This window comes from Rhinopithecus bieti, unplaced genomic scaffold (assembly GCF_001698545.2).
Source record: "Rhinopithecus bieti isolate Rb0 unplaced genomic scaffold, ASM169854v2 scaffold_2077, whole genome shotgun sequence".
NCBI lineage: Eukaryota > Metazoa > Chordata > Mammalia > Primates > Cercopithecidae > Rhinopithecus > Rhinopithecus bieti.
Window position 1 is genome coordinate 1,697,775 of NW_016803882.1, and position 21,861 is coordinate 1,719,635.

General features: G+C 35.1%; 1 protein-coding gene across 1 annotated transcript in view; it reads right to left on the reverse strand.

Moving 5' to 3' along the window:
• The window catches only part of LOC108518662 (testis-expressed sequence 15 protein-like), a 16,068-nt gene extending 2,951 nt beyond the window's left edge, over positions 1-13,117 (reverse strand). Inside the window, 6 exon segments of the mRNA XM_017857210.1 lie at positions 700-1,982; positions 3,778-3,836; positions 5,907-9,330; positions 9,332-11,369; positions 11,372-12,240; positions 12,242-13,117. Of these exon segments, the coding sequence (XP_017712699.1) occupies positions 700-1,982; positions 3,778-3,836; positions 5,907-9,330; positions 9,332-11,369; positions 11,372-12,240; positions 12,242-12,900 (8,332 nt within the window). The 5' untranslated portion in view covers positions 12,901-13,117.
• Positions 13,118-21,861: the final 8,744 nt, after the last annotated feature.

A 21,861-nucleotide genomic window follows, 5' to 3' on the forward strand; every position in this document is an offset into this window, starting at 1 on the left:
CAAGTAGAATTGAGCATTTTAGAAAGAAAATTTTCATGTTACAGAGCAAACTATCAAGTTCTTCTACCAATACATTTTAATTAACTCTATTCACTTACACCAAGATACCGTATTAGATAACTGAAAGAAAGAGAACAGTTGTTTTATCTAATTGAAATTTATTTTCCCACTTTAGTTTACTCTGTTTTTCCTCTATCAAAATAATGTATGTTTCACAGTAGATAATCTAGAAAATGCAAGAAAAAATTCTCTACACACCCCAAAATTTTTTACCTGAAGATAGACAAATTAAAATGTTGGTATATTTTATTTCAGTATTTCTATCTATTTCCATATTTATGTAGGTAAGTTTACATGATATAGTTTAAAAAAAATCACATCATTAAAAACCCTTTAATGGTTGCATCATATTTCACTGTATCGATTATCTGTAAGTTACTTAACTATTCCCTACAGTTGGGTTTTATTGAAGAACACATGAAGGATATATTAGTGATATTGACAGTTTTTTTGCTGGAATTTTTGACAACTAGATTTTCACCCTCTTTGCCCAATCCATGGGCAATTCTACAAATCTGTACAGAAAAATGACTGCTCTCTCTCCTTGTAACTCATCACTTACTGTGAATTTCACTCACATAAATGGACACAGCTAAAAGTAACAACTCAATAAAGCAGGCATTAAAATGTGAAACTCACCATAAACCCAAGGAACTTCTGGAGGCACATCTCGATTAGGAAGGTAAGGGTATGTAGTTTGTGGTAATGGCTGATGAGAAGCATACTGTGAAAAAACTGGCTGCTGAAAATTATAAGCAGGTATTTGAGATTGAAAATACCCATTCACTGGCACAAAGCCATTTGCTTGTGGCTCCCCAGCAAAATAAGTAAAATATTGAGAGTACAGAAGATTAGAATGTGCGCCCTGGGCACGCTGTGCACCCTGACCACTTGCAACTGTGGTCAACAGCCCAGAAGGAGGTGACTGTAGTTCATATGATGTTATCCCTTGGTATGTCTGGGTAATGCCATTGCCATTGCTGCTGCTGTAATGATAAACACACCAAGCAGAGTATGGATATGAAGTTCCAAATAAATGCTCAGAAGAATTATATGTTGGGGTACATGCAGACTGTGGAAGTTCATTCCAATACGTGGCAGCATTCTGCGTTAGGAGTTTTGAATTTTTGTCATTCTGTTGTTCAGAAAGAGAGTACTCTGCTCCTTGATTCACATTAAGGGTTATATGTCCAGATGCTCCAAAAGTATGCACAGTATTGGGATTCAATGTATTCTTCATGTATTTGTCCTCTGACTCAGTTTCTGCAGGCTGTAGTTCATTTATCTGCAGAGTAGGAATTTTGTTCTGGATACAAATGGGTTCTGGAGAAGTCACGCATGAGGAATTTTTAATAGATGAATTTACTATATCATTATCTTGAAGTTTGAAGACTGTGTCATTCATTTCTAGATCAGTATGGGTATCTTTCACAAAACAGAAAATTGGCTTTGAGAGCACCGACGCATCAGGCACAAGAGAAACATCAGTTCCTGGGTTTATATCAGAAAGGCAGGATTTTTGGGTGGGATCTGGGGAATTTTTAAGGAATTTCTGCAAAAGTATCTCACGGTCTGGTAAAAATGTGCCATGTGCACTTTTTTGGTCACAAATTGCAAAAGCAGCACAATCTTTCTCATCACTTTTTGTTTCAGCAGCACTAAAGTTCACATTTCTTTTCCTCATGCTATTTAAATTTTCCTGTTGTCCAGTGAAGTGGTCTGGCGCATCAGATGAAACAGTTAAGTCTATTTTCCTTTCTGACTTGGATGTGCAAGTGTCTTTTGGGTTCTCTAAGGGTGAAAGTGAGCCAGGTAGTGATCTTTGCATTTCAACCTTTTTTGACGTTAAATGATTTCTTTTCAGATTGTTAGATGAACTTGAGACTATTTTGTTTTCGCTTTGGGGATGAGATCCTGTAGTCCTATTAGGTGCAACACACACATAAAAATGACTTTAAATATATAGTGTCACAAAATTCTAATGGAAATATATACTTGAAATTTTTATCCAGGAGAAGAGTTCTTATTTACGTTTTCCCATTCTATTGGCACTATACAAGTAACATTTTCCTAGTTCGACTGTCGTGGTTTGGATTTAGATACTTTTCCTACTGAAGATGACATGGCTCTACATTTTAAATATATTTCCAATATTGTAATAAACTATTTTGTGCTTTAGACATTTTCTAATGGAGGCTTTTAGAAGTAGAAAACTATCACTAGTCAACTGTGCAGTGTAGTTTTTTAATTCATATGCCTCCTGCCTGCTGATGATCTTCATTACTTGTAAATAGCTGTAAGCAACTGGTAAACTACCAGCTGTAACCCCTGCCTTCCCACCAAAGATTTCTTCCCTCTCTGTCAGAACAGACTAATATGTTTTTGTCTGTTCATCTTTGAGAATAGGAAAAGCAGACCTCCAAAATTTCTTGTCAACTTAATAGCCTTGAAATTATTAGCTAAATTCAGACAGTCTCAAGCAGCTGAGAGAAGCATCCATATGGGAATTGTCTAGAGCCAGACAGTTAATACAGGTCCCTTAGGTAATTACATATACACACACACACACATATGTACACACACACATACATACATGTGTGTATATATATACATACATACATATATATACATATATATATAATTTTTTTTTTTGACACAGAGTCTAACTCTATCACCCAGGCTGGAGTGCAGTGGCAGCATCTCAGCTCACTGCAACCTCTGCTTCCCGAGTTCAAGTGATTCTCCTGCCTCAGCCTCCCAAGTAGCTGGGATTACAGGCGCCTGTCACTACGCCCAGCTAGATTCTGTATTTTCAGTAGAGATGGCGTTTCACCATGTTGGTCAGGCTGGTCTCAATCTCCTGACCTCAGGCGATCCACCCGCCTTGGCCTCCCAAAGTGCAGGGATTACAGGCATGAGCCACCACACCCAGCCAGTAATTATATTTTTTGATGCTTTATGAAATTCTTAAATTATATGAGGAAATATTATGTTGAGAAGGGAAAAGTAGTACTATTTCTCTGTAGTCAACAGAAATTCATCTTTGGCCTGGAATTCACATACCCCACTGAACAAACTAAAAGCCCCGTATTTCACTGAATTCAGCCCCACTGAAACATCACCAGAAATGCGATAAAATCAAAATTATACTTTCTGAGAACTCAAAGTATATTACGGGAATTGATGACTACGTAGGTTCTCATTAAAATGCCAGTTTTGAAATTTGCTGTTCTTCAAAATGCACAAGTTAAAAAAAAAGTAATCTTATCACTTGTCCTATTTTAAAAGTCCCTTTTGGTTTTGAAAGTCCTTTTTTGGTAAACCACTTATAAGCCCCATCAATTCTTTAAGTATTGTATCATATCTTGTAAATATACAAATTTTTCTTTCTTATTCTGTGAAACAATCACCCTTTTCTAACCCTTGGCTGACAGTTCTAACTATTCTCAGAATATTCTTAACCTTTAAATCACTGAAAAAGCACATTTCACATGACTTTAGCCTTTAATATTTGCAGAATGAAGTTCAAATTCCTTAAGCTGAATTTAAGAAACTGTATAATTTCAAACAAATTTCTTTTTCCTTAGCTTATTCTCATCCCCTAAGTTACATGTATGATCCAATGACATTATATAAATAATTGTTATTCTAATTGTTTAGTATTTGCCCAATTTTGTTCAATTTTGTTTTCCACATAGGGCTGATAGGAACTCCTACCTTGGATGCTTGAATGTTGCATTTTCTCTGCTGATTTTTGTGACATCTTTCATGTCTACCTGTGTTTAAAAGATACAAAAAAAATCTTCATTAGTGATGACAAACTGTAATAAAAGTAAATATTTCAATATTAGATATTTGTAATTGTTTGTTCGACCATCATCTAAAGTTAAACTCATTAATTATCACTTCCCTGCAGAAACTAGTGACTCTCCTAGACTTCCCATATTTCACATATGTTTGGAGTAACTTTAAAAAAAAGAAATTTGCAACATTCTTCTTATCTTCACATCTTTTTTTTTTTTGAGACAGAGTCTCACACTGTCACCCAGGTTGAAGTGCAGTGGCATGACCTTCGCTCACTACAACCTCTGCCTACCGGGTGTAACCGATTCTCCTGCCTCAGACTCCTAAGTAGCTGGGACTAAAGGTGCCCACCACCACACCCAGATGATTTTTGTTATTTTTAGTAGAGATGGGGTTTCACCATGTTGGCCAGGCTAGTCTCGAACTCCTGACCTCAGGTGATCCACCTGCCTCAGCCTCCCAAAGTACTGGGATTACAGGCATGAGCCACCACACCTGACCCTTAAAACTAATCTTGAAGTCCATTTATGACTGTTCCCTCTTTTATGTCCTTTCTTGTATACCAGTTGTGAAGCCCCATCGATTTTTTAAGTCATGTCTGTTAATAAAAATTTTCCTTTCTAACACCTTTTGCTAAGCCATGGCTGACTTATTACTATAAGTAGTACTATATACAGTACTACTACGTACTACTATATATAGTACTACTACATACTACTATAAATACTTCTACAGAAGATGTGTATGACTTATATACTCAGAATCTATCTGTTAAATCATTGGAAAAACGAATTTCATATGACAGCACACTTCAATGTGTACAGAATGAAGGTCAAACTCCTTAGGTCTAATTTAAGATATTCCATAACCTGAAAAAACGTTCTCCATCCATAGATTATTCTTACCCACTGTTAAATTGTTCCAGACTTAATTTAAAAATATTATATATATATAGATATAAAAAATTTTTTTTGAAAGAGTCTTACTCTGTCCACTCGGGTTGGAGTGCAGTGGTATAATCCTGGCTCACTGCAACCTCTGCCCCTGTGCTCAAGCAATCCTACTTCAACCTCCCAAGCAGCTGGGACTACAAGTGTATGCCACCATGTCTGGCTAATTTTTTGTTATTTTTAGTAGAGATGAGGTCTCACCATGTTGCCCAGGCTGGTCTTGAACTCCTGGACTCAAGCAGTCCGCTCACCTTGGCCTCCCAAAGTGCTGGGATTACAGGCCTGAGCTATCGCACCCAGCTGCATATAGGTTTCTTTTCTAAACTTCTGAACTAAGACTTATTGAACAGCTGTAAGAGAAACCTCTTAGAGCAGAGCTGAGACAACTGTCAGTAAGGGCTCTGGAGGCCAGACTGCCTGGTTTAGATCTGCGTGCTCCCATTTACTAAACTCTGTGACCCTGGGATAGTCATTTCCCCTATGTCCCAGTTTCCTTACCTTTAAGTAAGATAATAGGAAATACATCATAAGGGGTTTTGTATAAAATAAATCAGTACCAAGTACATATTAAACGCTTTGGACAATTTGTTAAAATGTATTTAATATAGGACTTTTAACTCCTTGATAGTTATCTTTTGAAAAATATCTGTCCTATTTCTCCATTCGGATGATAATGGACAAGAAGACAGGCTTCGTTAGCCACTTTTGAATATTCACTACACTGAGCATAGGCTTGCTATACAGAAAAGCTACTCAATAAATATTGGTCACTCACTCAGTGTTCGCAATATTGAACTCTCCCTTAAGAAGCTTTTAAAATTCACGTCCTTCCAAAAAATGTTTTCTAAGTTAAAACATTTAATTTTATGTTTAAGAAGTAGACATTTGCAAGGTATCACCTATACATATAATTTATGTATCATTTTATAGATAATATGAATTGTTTAAATCAGTATTATAGTTAGTAAATTCATTTTGCCAGACAATTTACCATTCTCAACTTTTAGAATTCTGCAGACTACTTGTTTGCTTACGCGTAGACTTGTTTTCAAAAAGAATACTTACAATAGTTATGTTTTAAATCATTCATACCTTTAGCTTTTTACAACTGGAAACAGTAGTATTTTTCTGTTGTTCCTGAGAGTCTTCACATGTGTCTACAGTGCTAGGTCGTTTTTTAGAGGAATTTGAAATGTTTTTGTTTATGCACTCTGATATTGGGGGCACCATCATAGAAATACTAAATTTATTGTTATTTTCCCCAGGTTTTACAACATGAATATTCATTTTTTCTTTTCTCTTCAGCTGTAAAATCTTCCTTCCGTTATATAGCATTTGGCATAGAAAAAAGGAAATAGTTAGTTCAGCATTTTTAGCACATATAATCTTCATATGTTCAATCGTTTTCATGACTTTCATAATATGGGCCATTTTTCCTAAATCTTTCCTAGGGGCAGACATTACATTCTTCAGCAGTGTAGAAAATTGATTGTAGTTGTATTCTAACTCCATCAGGGTGCTTCCATAATTTATGGATGTTATATATGGCACAAAGTCAATATATGTGGAAATAAAATACTTGGAGTTCTTCAGAAGCTTTTTTATTTCTGAAAGTTCTTGAAGTTCTCTTGAGAGCAAATGAATAGCATATGAGCGATTAACAGCTTCATCATATTTGTAGATAACATCCAGATCTTTCTTAAGTTCGAAAATAGCAGTCTCTATCACTTTCCAAAGGCAAACATCTGTTGAGTTATCTTTAAGAAATGAAAAAGAAGTCATTTTTTCTTGGCACTGAACCAGCTCAGGAATAAGTGACAAATCAAACCAAAGCATACCTCGAAACCTCTGTTTGTCTAGTTTCTTTGCTATTGAGTTTTTAAGAAAGTGAATTGTTTCTGAGACCATGACGATTTCAATATACATTTCAATAGCTTCAGGCTTTAAAAGTCTAGCCTCATAGCTGTGGTTTTTCACCATGTCTAAAACATTTTCTTCTGTGATAAAAATATTATCCATGTTATCATCTTGTAGCATTTGAAAGTATTTTTTTAAAATTTCTAAGTGATCTGTACATCTCAAGGTGAGATCTTGTAATTTTTTAAGGTCTGCAACTTCAGCTTGATCCAATATCTCACCAATACAATAAATATCTGGGTGTGCAAGCAAACTACTGCCAAACTTAGAATTTTCTATGCTAATAGTTGCTTTGTTTATTGGATGATCTGATTTTCTGGAGGCAATTATAGTATCCTCCTCAAGCCCAACAGGGGAAATTGGTTCATTGTTTAAATCCTTAGACAAAGTATCATATATCTTCTGCAACTTAGAAAAAGCACATGTATTCACTCTGAGTAGCCTTTCTTTGTCCTCCTTTTGTGAGTATTTTTTGCTGAAGGATTGTGTTTCCTCTTTCCAAACAAGATTTTTTGCAGCATCAAAAAAGATATGTTCCAGACCATAAAGAGATATTTTAATATGTACCGCCTTGTTGTTCTTAATAAAATTAATCTTTGAGGAGATCATTTCTATGATAATCCACAGATGGTCCTGTTTTCCTGGATACGAATGAACTTTAGGAGAGTCCCCACATGCACTGATCAACTTTAAAGTACTTTTTCTTAAGATTTCCAGGTCTTCTAAACTATCTCCAAAGTTAACTCCACAAGTAAATGGAACAGAAAGAGAAAAGTCAAAGCAATCAGAACAATGCTCCATTATGGCTTCACATTCATTAACCTGTCGTTTGTACTTTAAGAATGCATAGTATGAATTCTTTTCCCTTTTTGTTTCTTCAAGCAATTCAACTAATTGATCACGGTAAGTCTGTAACTCACAGAACGCATTATATTTTAATCTTCCTTGGAAACCAGGATAGAAATTAGACTGCTGTTGAAATCCACGTGGTTTTCCAAGAAGCTCAGCGTACAGTGTTTCATCATACCAAAGCAAGCTTCGGAATGTTGGTTCACCTTCTAAGCGTCTTTTTTTGTTTTCAATGAATTGAATTGTTTCCATCATCATTTGAAGTTCTACCAAAGTGTCAACAGCAGATGGTTTTAATGTGTGTTTGCAATTATTCCATACGTTTTGGTCTACCAACAGTTCTCTTGAAATCAGGATTTGTTCAACTGAACATTCTTGCTTTCTTTCAAAAGCTTCCACAAATAAAGGGAGAATATTTAGACAAACCTTAGTTTCTTCCTGTAGAATCTGCAAAGATGATGCTTCATCTGCCCTCTGCAAAATTTGAGACAGATTAGCTATAAGGGCCGTATGATTAGCTGAGCAATGTTTTTCTTTAAATTCACTCATGTATGATGCAGGTTTCTTCAGAAGAGTAGTGACTTTACAGGTTTCAGAGTGGGCAGGTAAAATAGGTGTATGATTAACTCCTAGAATCCCTGGTTTGGAAATATAGGCTATTTCTGAATACAATGTCAAGTCAGACTGCGAGTCGTTACTAACTTTAATTTCTGCCTTCTCTCTTTTGTTAAGCGGATTAGAAACTGTGTTCTTCAAAGAGACTGACTCAGTAGTAGTATTTTTAGTGCTTAGATGGGAATCAATCAAATTAGTTTTAATAATTTTCTCATTTAAGCAGGATTCTTCTGAGATCTGATTCTTTTGATTTTTGTACTCAGTATTAACAGTTGATCCTTCAGTCATGCTACTTTTGTAAACAGAATCCTTTGCTTTTTCCACTTGTTTAACTTTCCATGTTATTCTGTCCTCAGTGTCTTTCTTCACAATACATGTTTCTGAAGAGGAGCCTTTTATATTATCTTTTAAAAGCAGAGAACTATCACTGGAAGATAATTTCATTATATTTTCCCCATAACTTCTACTTTCTTCAGTTACTGATGCTACATCTAACTCATAATTCTCAGTGACATTTGTTTCATTCCCATCTGTATGGAGGCAATTACCTGAAGAGCACTGTTCTGTCTTTAGAAGCTCTTTTCCTCTACAGCTCTGCTCACAGCATGGTATAGTAGTGGATGCTGCAAAAGAATCTATAGTAAGAATTCTCTGTTTATCCAAGTAAGATTTTGAAGATTCTCCCTCACTATCTGTCACTGCAGAGGCTGATAACTGAGGAATACTGTACTTTTTACTTGCTATCAAAGTTAAGTTTAATGGGTCCATAAGGAAGTTTCCTGTAATAATGCTTTGCTTGGATCTCTCAGTAGGAGCTGTCCACTTTACTTCCAGGTTTCTTTTATAATCAGATAAAATAAGGTTTTCTTGTTGGTAGAGATCATTTAAAAAGTGCTTCACATTTGAATCTAACACTGAAATTAGTACATCAGTTTTCACCTTTGTGCAACCTATGCAAGTTGCATCATAATCGTTGCCTGTATTATAATTTATGTTTTCTTTTATGCAACTTAAAGATATGGAATTACTTTCATTTATTACTTGATTAGCCTCACAACTGTTTTCTTTAGTTGCATCTTTAACATTATGATTTGCCGAATGTTTTTCAAGCTTTTCATATTTACTAGTGCTAGATAAAACTTTGTATCAATTTGATTTTCTTTTCAATTAGTTTCTCATCTGAGTGATCTGGGGAAAACAGACATCCAGTTTTTCCAGAAAAGGGCTGATGTTCTTCTGATAAACTTGGATTGCTTACACTGCTATTATAATAAACTGACTGACTTGTACTTTGGGATGTGGAGGATACAGACAACTGTGATCCAGGATGTTCCTGATTACAAAATTCTCCCACGTGAATAGTGGGGTGACTTTTTGAGACACTGCTAGCCATACTTTTCCTAGAAAGGCATTTTTTCTCTCCACTTGTTTTGTAAGACTTGTGCTTTGACACATAGGTTAACGATTTAGAAATATCAGCTTTTGGAACTCTTTTCTTTCTCCGTTTGTCATATTTTCTTTTTGACCAAAAATGCTTAGTAGAACAATATTTTCTTTGAGACACAGAACTATAACCTTGAAGGTCACAACTTTCCCAGAAATTATTGCATATTATTGCATATGATTTTGGTAATGGGCCCTTTCTTTTTTCTCCTACTTTAGTTATAAGCTGCAAAGATGTGTGAACTCTTCTATGAGCTTTTTTTAAGTGAATAACTGCTTTGTCTAATTTTTTGGAAAGACATTTGCTTTTACATAAAGATGCTTCACCACTTAGGATATTTAGGACACTCTTAATGTGCTCTTCTGACTGTGAAAATGTTTTAATTCGTCCTTGGGATAATGAAAAAAAACACTCAGATGAGTCTTGACTGGTTAGCCTCCTCTTTCTCCCATAAATTTTATGTTGTCTTAAATCTTTATGTATGTTCTGATCCCTGGAAGATGTATGTAGCTTCCTTTTGCTAATTCTTGATTCTGCCTCCTTTTTCTCTTTAGTATCGTTATAGTCAGTTTTTGAGTTTGTAAAGAAACATCTGCTTCCATTATCTATTATTGTGACATTAGAAGGTTCACTAAACAAAGATTCACTGTTTGGATTTTTAGACATATGATTCACATCTGTATTGTCACTCAAGTCAAAAGAAAGGGAGATTTCAGATTTACTCATTGGTCCTGATTCTTGCCTTATATTATCAACTTTATCTTCACATGGATAATCCGAATTTTCACCAGAAGGCTGGGAATAAATGTCAAATCCTACAATTTCTCCATCCTCCTTATTTATTTCTGGTTTTGTGGCTTCAGTTACATGTGTGCAGAAATTATCTTTCAATGCAAAGGAATCAACTGTCGGGCTGAATCCTGGCCTAAATATATTAGTAATTCTAATTTGTAGATCTGGAAGTAAAATTGGGCTGGGAAGCTCTGTTTCACCGTTTTGTGTAGAGGAATAAAAATAGCTACTTTCCTTAGAATAATGCTGATCACTATTTTCCCTTCCTGCGGTGCTTTCCAAAACTTCCATCTCCCCATTATCAAGTGCTAATATACCTTCCCAACTGATACGAGACTTCAGAGCCTTATATGAGGTCACAAATTCCTCACAAAGCATGTTTTCATGGCTACGTGTATCTTGTTGAAATATAAAAGCATCATCACAATCTTCTATTTCAATTTCACTTTCCAATTCAATGCTTTGAAGAACTAAGTTCTCATTTATTGATTGATGAAATGATTCTTGTGATTTATTTTTATCCTTATCAATTTCACAATCGGAAACCCTATGTTTTACTAACAAACCAAAATCTGGACTTTCAGAAGAACAAGTTTCTTTAGACTGGTATATTTGGTGTTCGTCATTACTTATGCTTAATACAGGCATAGTAGCACTAGCTATCTGTACTGCAGCATTTGAGGCTACACACACTGAAGAACTTGCAATTTCGGGAAATGCTGTGGAAGCCAAATGCTCTACACTTCTTCCAGTATTTTCAGTATCTTTTTGCTTCATGGCACTAATGGTATCTTCTTCACTCTCTAATAATGCAGTTGCTGCTGAAACATATTTTTCTCTGCAAATCAAGTTAAATGTAGCAGAAAATTCTTCAGAACTCAAAATTTCTATATTGTTGTAATTTTTGTCCTCCTTTTCATCTATATAGCTGAAATTTTATTTGTATGAGAATCCTGCTTTTTGTCTCCATATATATTCTCTATGTTGTTTTCTACAGATGAAGCATTATTCTCTTTAGCCTCATTTTGGCTTTCTTTATAATTACCTCTTTGTTCTTTGAAATTAACATTCAGGCATATATTGTTTAACTGTGAGTTACAGAACAGACTGTGATCCTGACCCTTATCTTCAACATAAGCAGTTTCTTTATAGTCTCTCTGAATGTTCTCTGACGACACTGGTTCATTTTCATTTTTCCTGTGGACACATATATGTTCTCTAGTTATGCTGCAATTTGAATTGTCATGAGCTGTTTCTATGTTATAAGAGGAAATAACTGTATCAGTGAGTATTTCTTCGGCCTGGGGTATGTCTTTTGGTTTTGGGAAAGCTTCAGTTATAATGCTAGCACAATTTGCATTTATTTTCCCCAATTTCAGTTCCATTAGCTTTTGAGAAATGGCTAAACTTGTGTGAATGTTATCCTCATACTCCACAGAGTGCTGAGGATGCTTTTGTGACAGGCTCTCTAAACTTGGAGTAATTTGCCATTCCAACGCTAGATGATCTAGTTCATCCTTATCCTTTACGGTAGATGTAGAAGATTTTGGTATTTCTAACTCTTGAGTAATTAATATTTTATCACAGCTTTTCTCGAAAGAATTATGACTCTCACTCTCTTTGTATTCTTGGTGCAAAACAATGTAATTATCCATTGGACTGATTTTTGTTTCATTAGTGAAATCATTATCAATTTCTTTCCACGAAGTTTGCTTTTCTTCATGTTTGGAATTGTCCTTCAGGTCAGTGAAGTTTTTCATCTTTCCAGTATTTTGAAGGTATTCATCAATGCTTACTTTCTTTTGAGTGGAAAATTGTAGACATTTGGTGACCAGTCTGATAAATGGTTTTTAAATCAGAAGACTGCAATTCCTGAGAAATACGGCTATTGTACTCTTTTTTATACACATTATCTGATTCCTGTTGGGCTCTCTGAACCTTCTCCTCACTGTGGTTTTGGTTCTCAACCTCTGACACTACATTTGACACAGAAATTGGGAAGGAAAAATTGCCTTGGTCCTTACATTGCCCTGCCATGGTAACTTTATTATGAGGTACGGAGTTATAGTCCTCAGAGCCTGTGTTGTGAGCCCAAGACTGTGAATCATTAACACAAGTTTTAAAGCAAGGAGCATCCAAACAATTTGTAAGAACAGCACAATCACCAGGGACAACTTCTGAGGAGGAGGCAGAATTAGATGGTGTTGATTTTATTTCTGAATTAACATTATCTAAACTCTTCTCAAATTGCAAAATCTCATTTAAGCCTGCAGTATTACTCTGTTCTCCCATACTTTCTTCTCTCCTCATCAGTCTTGGGTCTTTGATGAATTTTGAAGTAGTAACTGTGCTTGAGCCAGTACTGTTGTGAAGAGGAAAAGCAGCATTAAGACTACTTAAAATATTTTTAAGACTTGTCCAATTTAACAAGAGGTCACCATTAACACTTCCTTTGGCATCACTGGGCATAAGTGAAAGGTCTGAATCATGTGCAAGTACTTGAGAAGTGTCTCTAATTTCTGCTAAATTGTGCTCTGTCTGTCCATTGTATGTTTCAGGTACAGAAATGTTTCCATTTTGTACATTTCCATAGGAGTTAGAAATATGTGAGTTGGAAGGATTTATCTCTGAATTTAGTACATTGCATAAACAGTTTTCTTGAACAAATGGATCTACAGGTTTCTTGAAATGCTCAAAGATGACAGTAGCATCTTTTCCTTTTCCAATTCTTTTGGCCACTGTACAGTTATTCAGAGAGCATGTTCTTTCTGTGGAAATAATAAGACAAATTTGAAAAAAAAGTGTTTCTATAGACAACTTTTATACAGGTACATTGTGTCAAGTAATTTTAATTGAAAGTTCAGCTAATAACCTAACGATGATTAAAATGTGTTTTCAACAGAAAAAGCAGAGAAGGGGATGATTAACAAATAAAATATAAATGATGTAGCATGAAATCCTCCTAGTCTAGAAACCTTAATAAAGAATATTTGCCATGAAAATTTAATTCTGACAAATAATAGAAAAAAACTGAATAGGGGCCGGGCACAGTGGCTCACACTTGTAATCCCATTACTTTGGAAGGCCGAGGTGGACATGTAATGAGGTCAGGAGTTCGAGACCAGCCTGGCCAACATGGTAAAACCCCGTCTCCACTAAAAATACGAAAAAAAAAAAAAAATTAGCCAGGTGTGGTGGTGGGTGCCTGTAATCCCAGCTACTCAGGAGGCTGAGGCAGGAGAATTGCTTGAACCTAGGAGGTGGAGGTTGCAGTGAGCAGAGATCGTGCCACTGAACTCCAGCCTGGGCAACAGAACAAGACTCCATCTCGGGGGCTGGGGGCAGAGGTGGGGAAGAATAAAACTAAATAGGAATAAAAACATTTTCCCAATAGATAACAGCTCTCATATTAATTTTCTATATTCAGATGTTTAATATTAGTATCTACATATAAGAAGGCAAAATAATCTCCCTCTATCTACTACCATTACCTTGCTTCTCCCTCTACCATGGGAGAAAAAAAAAAAGGAAAGGAACAGGGAGTGAGGTGGAAAAATAGGGAAAGGAAAACCCAAAAAGTTCCATAAAATCTTTCCCAAGAGCCAAAGCAAACTACTATTCCTCTTTTGCAGTAAAATAAATGTTCCTGCAAATAATTTATGTAAATAAAAACCTGGAAAATAAAAGCAAACTTTAAAAATAATTTATAGAAATTATTTCTAAAATTTCCTAAGAAACCTCATGTAATCATGAATTTAGAAAATGCATATTTAACAAGTAAATAATAATTTCTCATAAATGTTCACCAAACGTTCACAGCTAAGTAACAGACTAAAAATACCTTTACTAAAACAGGAATTAATGATGAGAAATTGCTTGTGACATCTACAAAATATATGAAGTTATCATGTCACTGATGAGTACCACAAGGTTCTTTTTCACAGTAAGAGAGTTATGTTGAAGATTTCTAAATTCTACTACCATTTGTGATTTTATTACTTACAGTAAGCTATCATGGAAATATGACCACATATGAAGAGATGTAGTTCTTAAAAGAGTAGGGAGTATAATGGAGAAGAAAATGGAAATGTAGATTCCTACACCACCTTATCCCAAAATAAAATTTGCTATTTAAAAAACTCCATAAAACTACTAGAAAAAAAAACATGAATGGATGTTTTTATAATCTTGGCATAGGAAAGTACTTTTAAAGCATGATTGAAAATCAGAAAACATAAAAGTAAAACATGATGTCAATTACATATAAATTAATTATTTTAATAGGTCAAAATGCATGATAAATAACACTCAAAGGAAAAAATAGGTAAAATTATCAACAAACACAAAAAGATGCCCCAATCCCACTAAATAAACAATAAGATCCATTAAAAAAAACTTTTAAACTGGCAAAAATTTGAAAGGATGATTAATACTATACAAATGTAAGCACTATTTAATATGGTTCATGGAAGTATAAATTGGTACAAATTTCCTGGAAAACAAGCTGACAGTATTCATTGATACGTTATATGTAATCATTCAAAGCAAATCCATTCTTGCTCATTTACTATTCTGATAAACTTGTATAAATACCCAAAATTCTATGAACAAGGATTTTCAGTAAAATAACCCAAGACAGTTGAAAGCTAGAAACCTAACTATACATCAATATGAGACTGGCTAAATGAATGACATATCAAAAATGATAAAATTACTATGAACATACGTTATAACAAATGTCCTAGAAGACAGAATGTTATGCAGCTATTACAAAGATTAAGGTGGATTAATATGGCTGGGCAAGGTGGCTCACGCCTGTAATTCCAGCACTTTGGGAGGCCGAGGCAGGCAGATCACTTGAGGTCAGGAGTTTGAAACCAGCCTGGCCAACATGGTGAAACACTGGTCTCTACTAAAAATACAAAAAACTAGCCGGATGTGGTGGTGTGTGCCTGTAGTCACAGGTACTCAGGAGGCTGAGGCAGAAGAATTGCTTGAAACTGTGAGGCGGAAGTTGCAGTGAGCTGAGATCATGCCACTGCACTCCAGCCTGGGCGACAGAGTGAGACTCTGTCTCAAGGAAAAGGGGGAAAAAATGGGTTAATATATACCAATGTGGGAAAAGAAACCTAATTACTTAAGTTTAGGCCGTGTGAATCTCCTGAGGTTAGGAATTCGAGACCAGCCTGGCCAACATGGTGAAACCCTGTCTCTACTAAAAATACAAAAATGAGGCATGGTGGCATGTTGCCTGTAGTCCCAGCTACTTGGAAGGATGAGGTGGGAGGATTGCTTAAACCTAGGAGGTGGAAGTTTCAGTGAGCCGAGATGGTGCCACTGCACTCCAGCCTGGGTGACAGAGCAAGACCCCATCTCAAAACAGGCAAACAAGCAAAAAAACCCTAATTGCTTAATAATTTCACTTTTACAAATGTGTGATGAATGCATATTAACATACATGTAATGTTAACAAAAACTTACAAAATACATGGATGCCAGGTCCTGTTTTAAGTCTCTGATGTACATTAATTTAATCTTCATAACATTTCATTGATGAGGAAGTGAAATTAAGAGCAATTTGCCCAGAATCACACAGTTTATAAACAGTAGAATCTTAATCTATATTATGCTGTCTCTTTAAACTTGATAATGGCATTTTACTTTATTCCCTTTTGTTGGCATTCTCATCAAATGACAATTAAAAATTGCAGAACAAATCCAACATCCTGGGTGCACCAAAATCTCACACATCACCACTAAAGAACTTACTCATGCAACAAAATACCACCTGTTTCCCCAAACACCTATGGAAATAAAAAAAATTTAAAAAGTAGTCAGAAAAAACCCCCAACAAATCCAACAGCTTCAATACAATATGGAAACTAACAAAACCAGATTACAATCAATAAAGTACACTACCAAATAGTTAATAGTACCATATATTCGGTGATGACAGAAACGTTATCTATGGTAGCCACTAGCCACATATGGTTACTGAGCATTGAAATGTGCCTGGTGTGACTGACAAATTGAATTTATAATTTTATTTTTTTTAATTAAGTTAAATTTAAAGAGCCACATGTGACTAGTGGCTACTGTATTAGACAGCGTAGGTCTGGTGTACTCTAGAGGGAGATGAGTATGCTGATAGCCAACACATGTGGCTATGACTGTTGGCATAATATAGGTATTCTCTAAAGTTAATCACCCTGAAAGGCATCATACTTTGATTAAAATAATAAGCTATAATACATTGGGGATGGGCTGCAGTAGAAGTGGGGAAAGGTCCCTATCTGTTATCTCTAATATAAGCCTTCTGGTTGAGGGGAAATGTGGACAGAACAACTAGGTAGAAAATCATCAAGGAAACAGAAGACTTGAACAAACTATAAAACAAGTAGACCTAACAGCCTATGGAACACCCTGCTTGGCAACAGCAGAATATAGTACAGTTGGCCCTATGTATTGGTTAGTTCCAAATCCATGGATTCAACCAATCATGGGTGAAAAATTAAAATAAAAACCCAACAAAATAACAATAACAATATAACAATAAAAAATAATACAAATAAAAAACGGTATAACAACTATTTACCTAGAACAAATATGTTATTGGTATTATAAGTAATATAGAGATAATTTAAAGTATATGGGAGGATGTGTGTAGGTTATATGCAAATACTGAGCCAGTCTGTAAAGGAATTTGAGTATCCACAAATATTGGTATCCATGGAACATCCTGGAACCAATTCTCCCCCACAGATACTGGAGGACTACTATATATTCTTTTCAGTTGCACATGGATCATTCTCCAGGAAAGACTATATGCTAGGTTATACAACAAACCTCAATAAACTTAAAGAAAAAAGATAATACAAATGGTTTTCCAACTACAATGGAATGAAATAGATATCAACAACAAAAAAATTTTGGAAATTTGCAAATACATAAAAAACACGGTCTGAAAAAAACCAATGAATTAAAGAATAATAGATCAAAAGGAAATCAGAAAATAAATTTGAGATAAATGAAAATTACAATGTAACATATGTCATGGGACACAGCTAAAGTAGTTGCTTCTAGAAATTTATGGCTATAAAGACCTATATTAACAAAGAAGAAATATCTGAAATCAAAACCTAACCATCCACCTTAAGACACACATACACATGAAATAGCAAACTAAATCTAAAGCAAACAGAAGAAAATAAAGAGAGGAAATTAATGAAATAGAATTATAGCAAAAAGAATAAAATCAAAATTAGTTCTTTGAAAAAAAAAGATAAACCTGTAGCCTGACCAAAAAAAAAAAAAAAAAAAAAAGAAGACTTTAGTAGATTCAGAAATGAAAGCGGGGACATTACCACTAACAGAAATAAAAGACTATTAGACTATTAAAGGAATACTAAAAACAAATGTATGCCAGTAAATTAGATAACTGAAATGAAATGGGCAACTTCCAATAAAAACAGCAACTACTGAACGTGATGCAAGAAGAAACAGAAAATCAGAACAGACCTACAACAAGTGAAGAAACTGAATTAGTAATTGAATACTACCCACAAGGAAAAACCCATTCCCAGATGGTTTCCTTAGTGAAGTCTACCAAATGTTTAAAGAAGAAATAATACCAATTCTTCATACATTATTCCAAAAAATAAAGAGGAGAGAATAGAATACTTCCCAACTCATCCTATGGAACAATATTACCCTACAACCAAAACCAGACAAAAACATAAAAAAAAATCGATAGACCAGTATCTCTTATAAATGTGGACACAAAAATCCCCAATAAAACTGCAGCAAACTGATTCCAGGAACATATACAATGAATTATACAACATGACCAAATGAGATCCAAGGAATGCAATGTCAACATCTAAAATCAATTAATGTAATACATTAGATCAATAAAAACAACAACAAAAAAACCACACAACCATCTCAACAAATAAAAAATCGATTGAGAAAATCCAAGTCTAAAAACTCTCAATAAACCAGAAAACAGAAGCAAATTTCCTGAACATTATAAAGAGCTTCCATAAAACCCCTACAACTGACATCATACTTCCTGGTAAAAGACTGGATACTTTCCCCCTAAATTCAGGAATACAGACAAAGATGTCTGCTCTTGCCACTTCTCTTACTGGAGGTACTTAGCCAGGGCAATTACGCAAAATAAGACTGGAAACAAAAAAGTAAAATTATCTCTATTCACAGATGACATGATCTTATATATATAGAAAATCCCAAAGACCACTAAAAAAATCTATTAGACTAATGAGTTCAGCAAGGCTGCAGGATACACTATCATTACACAAAAATCAATTATATTTCTGTACATTTGGAATGAACAATACACTAATAAAATAAAGAATTCTATGATAGCACCAAAAGAATACTTAGAAATAAGCTTAACAAAAGAAGTGCAAAACTCATATTCTGAAAACTATACTTCACACCCACTAGGATGGCCATAATCAAAAAGTCAAATAAGCTATGACAAGGATATGAAGAAATTCTAACTCTCAGACACTGCTGGTGTGAATGTAAACGGTGCAGCCACTTTGGAAAATAGTTTGGCAGTTCCTCTATCAGTTACTACAGTCTTCATATAATCCAGCAATTCCACTCTTAGCTTTATTGTACTCAAGAGCAATGAAAACACACATCCATGTAAAAACTTGTATGCAAACATTCATAGCAGAATTTGTAATTGTCAAAAGATGGAAACAACCCAAATGTTGACCAACTGATAAATACAATATGGTGCATCTATACAATGAAATGGTTTCCATAAAAAGAGATAAAGTACTGATACATGCTACAACATGGATGAACCGGGAAAACATTGTTAAGTGAAAGAAATCAGGCACAAAAAAGTCCAAAAATTATTTTACTTAAATGAAATGTCCTGATTAGGCATATAAGTACATTAGTAGTTGTTTAGGGCTGGGGATCAGGGATATAATACCTTTTAAAGGGCACAAAGTTTCTTTTTCTTTTCTTTTCTTTTTTTTTTTTTTTGAGACAGAGCTTTGTTCTTTCGCCCAGGCTGGAGTGAAGTGGTGCCATCTGGGCTCACTGCATCCTCCGACCCCCAGGTTCAAGCAATTCTCCTGCCTCAGCCTCCCGAGCAGCTGGGATTATAGGCGCCTGGCACCACGCCCAGCTAAGTTTTGTATTTTTAGTAGAGATGGGGTTTCACCATGTTGGCCAGGCTTGTCTCAAACTCCTGACCTCAGGTGATCCACCTGCCTCGGCCTTCCAAAGTGCTGGGATTACAGGCGTGAGCCATGGTGCCCTGCTCAAAGTTTCTTTAAAATGTGAGCTTAGGCTGGGTGTGGTGGCATGCACCTGTAGTCCCGGCAACTGAAGGTGGAGATGGGAGGATTGCTTGAGCTTGGGAGGTGGAGACTGCAGTGAGCCAAGCTGTGCCACAGCACTCCAGCCTGGGTGACAGGGTGAGATCCTGTCTCAAAAACAAAACAAAAAAGAAAACAAAGTACCTTAATTTTAAAACTGTGGTGATGATTGCACATATTTGTGAATATACTAAAAGCTACTGAATCTTACACTTTTAAATCAACTGAATTGACATATACCAACAATAGAAAATAAAACGAAATAGCTATTATTTAAAATAACATAAAATATCAAATGTTTAAAAATAAAAGGCATGTAAGATGTTACAGAGAAAATTATAAAATTGAAATACATTAGAGATAACTGACATGGGAGAAATATAATATTAATAGATTAGAAAACTCAATAAAGAAGACAATTTTCCACAAATTAATATATAGATTCAATCAATCTCAATCAAAATTCTGATAAATTTGTTGGCAGACCTTGATAAGTTGATTCTAAAATTTCTATGAACACCAAAGGACCAAAAACAAAGAATTATTTTTAAAAAGATGAAGGATCAGTTATATAGGTATTAGTATTTTTTCTCTCATACGAAGTCCGGTATTAGTATTTTTAATGAAGTTACAATAATTAAGGCAAGATGCTCATGGCAAAACGATAGGCAAAGAGATGAATAGAGAGCCCAGTTAAGAGATCTCTGCAGCACCTGCAGCCAACTGATATATTACAGAGGCGGTACTGCAGTTATCGATCAGTGGGGAAAATGGATTCTCCAATAAACTGTACTGAGACAACAATCGGGTTAGCATATGTAAACTAAAATAAATTGGGACTTTAAAAGAATCCTATCACACACCAAAGTCATTTCCAGGTAGGTAAAACAAAAATGGGAAAACATAGCCATAAAGTTAAAAAAAAAAACATAGAAAAATATCTTCATGTCCTAGGAAAAGCACTCTTACGAAAGACACATGTAGTAGTACTTATAATAAAAAGACACATCTGACATCAAGAACCGCTGTTCATCAAAAAACACTTGACAAAAATGAGAATACAAAGACACAAACTCAGAGAAGACACTCACAACACATACAACTGACCCAAGAGCCAATATCCAATATGTAAAAGAATTCCTACAAATCAATAATGAAATAAAAATTAGCTCAGTTAGAAAAAGTAGATAAAAGATGTGACCAGGAATTTCAGAAAAGTGGAATACGAATGGCCAATACGCCTATCAGAAACGAACCTAACTTATTTAGCATTTAAGGAAAAGCAAAATACAAAAGCAAATAAATGCTGCACCTACTAGGGTAGCAGAAACACTGAAAAAGTCTGACGGCTCTAAGTTTGGTGAGGATACAAAAATCCTCAACTTCATTAATTAGGGAAAAACAAGTTAAAAACCACAATGAAATAACATATCACACTCATTAGACTGGCGGAAACAAAACTTAAAAAAAGAAAGCATAGTATGTGTTGGCAAGAATATAGAGTGATTATCTAATCTAATGCAAACCACTTTGGAAAACCATTTGATGCTGTCTTTCAGTTGAATATTCCTGCTGTAAATACATATTCTATGGAAAAATTCTTGGCACATATGCAATGAGACACTTTTATGAATATTTAAAATAGCAATGTTTGGAATAAGAAGACTGGAAAGTGCCCAAATATCCTCAGTAGTTTAGTGTACAGTGTGTCTACACAATGGAATACTCTCTCCATCCATTCATCCATGAAAATGAACAAACTACAGTTACACATATCAATAGGGAAAAATCACACAAATCTAATACTGAGCAAAATACCTGCAGTATGATTCTAGATCTATAAAATAGGAAAACACAACTATTTTACTTGGAGATTCTTTTTTTTTTTTTTTTTTGAGACAAGGTCTCCCTCTGTCACCTAGGCTGCAGCGCAGTGGTGTGATCCTGGCTCACTGCAACCTCCACCTCCTGGGTTCAAGCGATTCTCCTTCCTCAGCCACCCGTGTAGCTGGGATTATAGGCACACGCCACCACACCTGGCTAATTTTTGTAATTTTAATAGAGT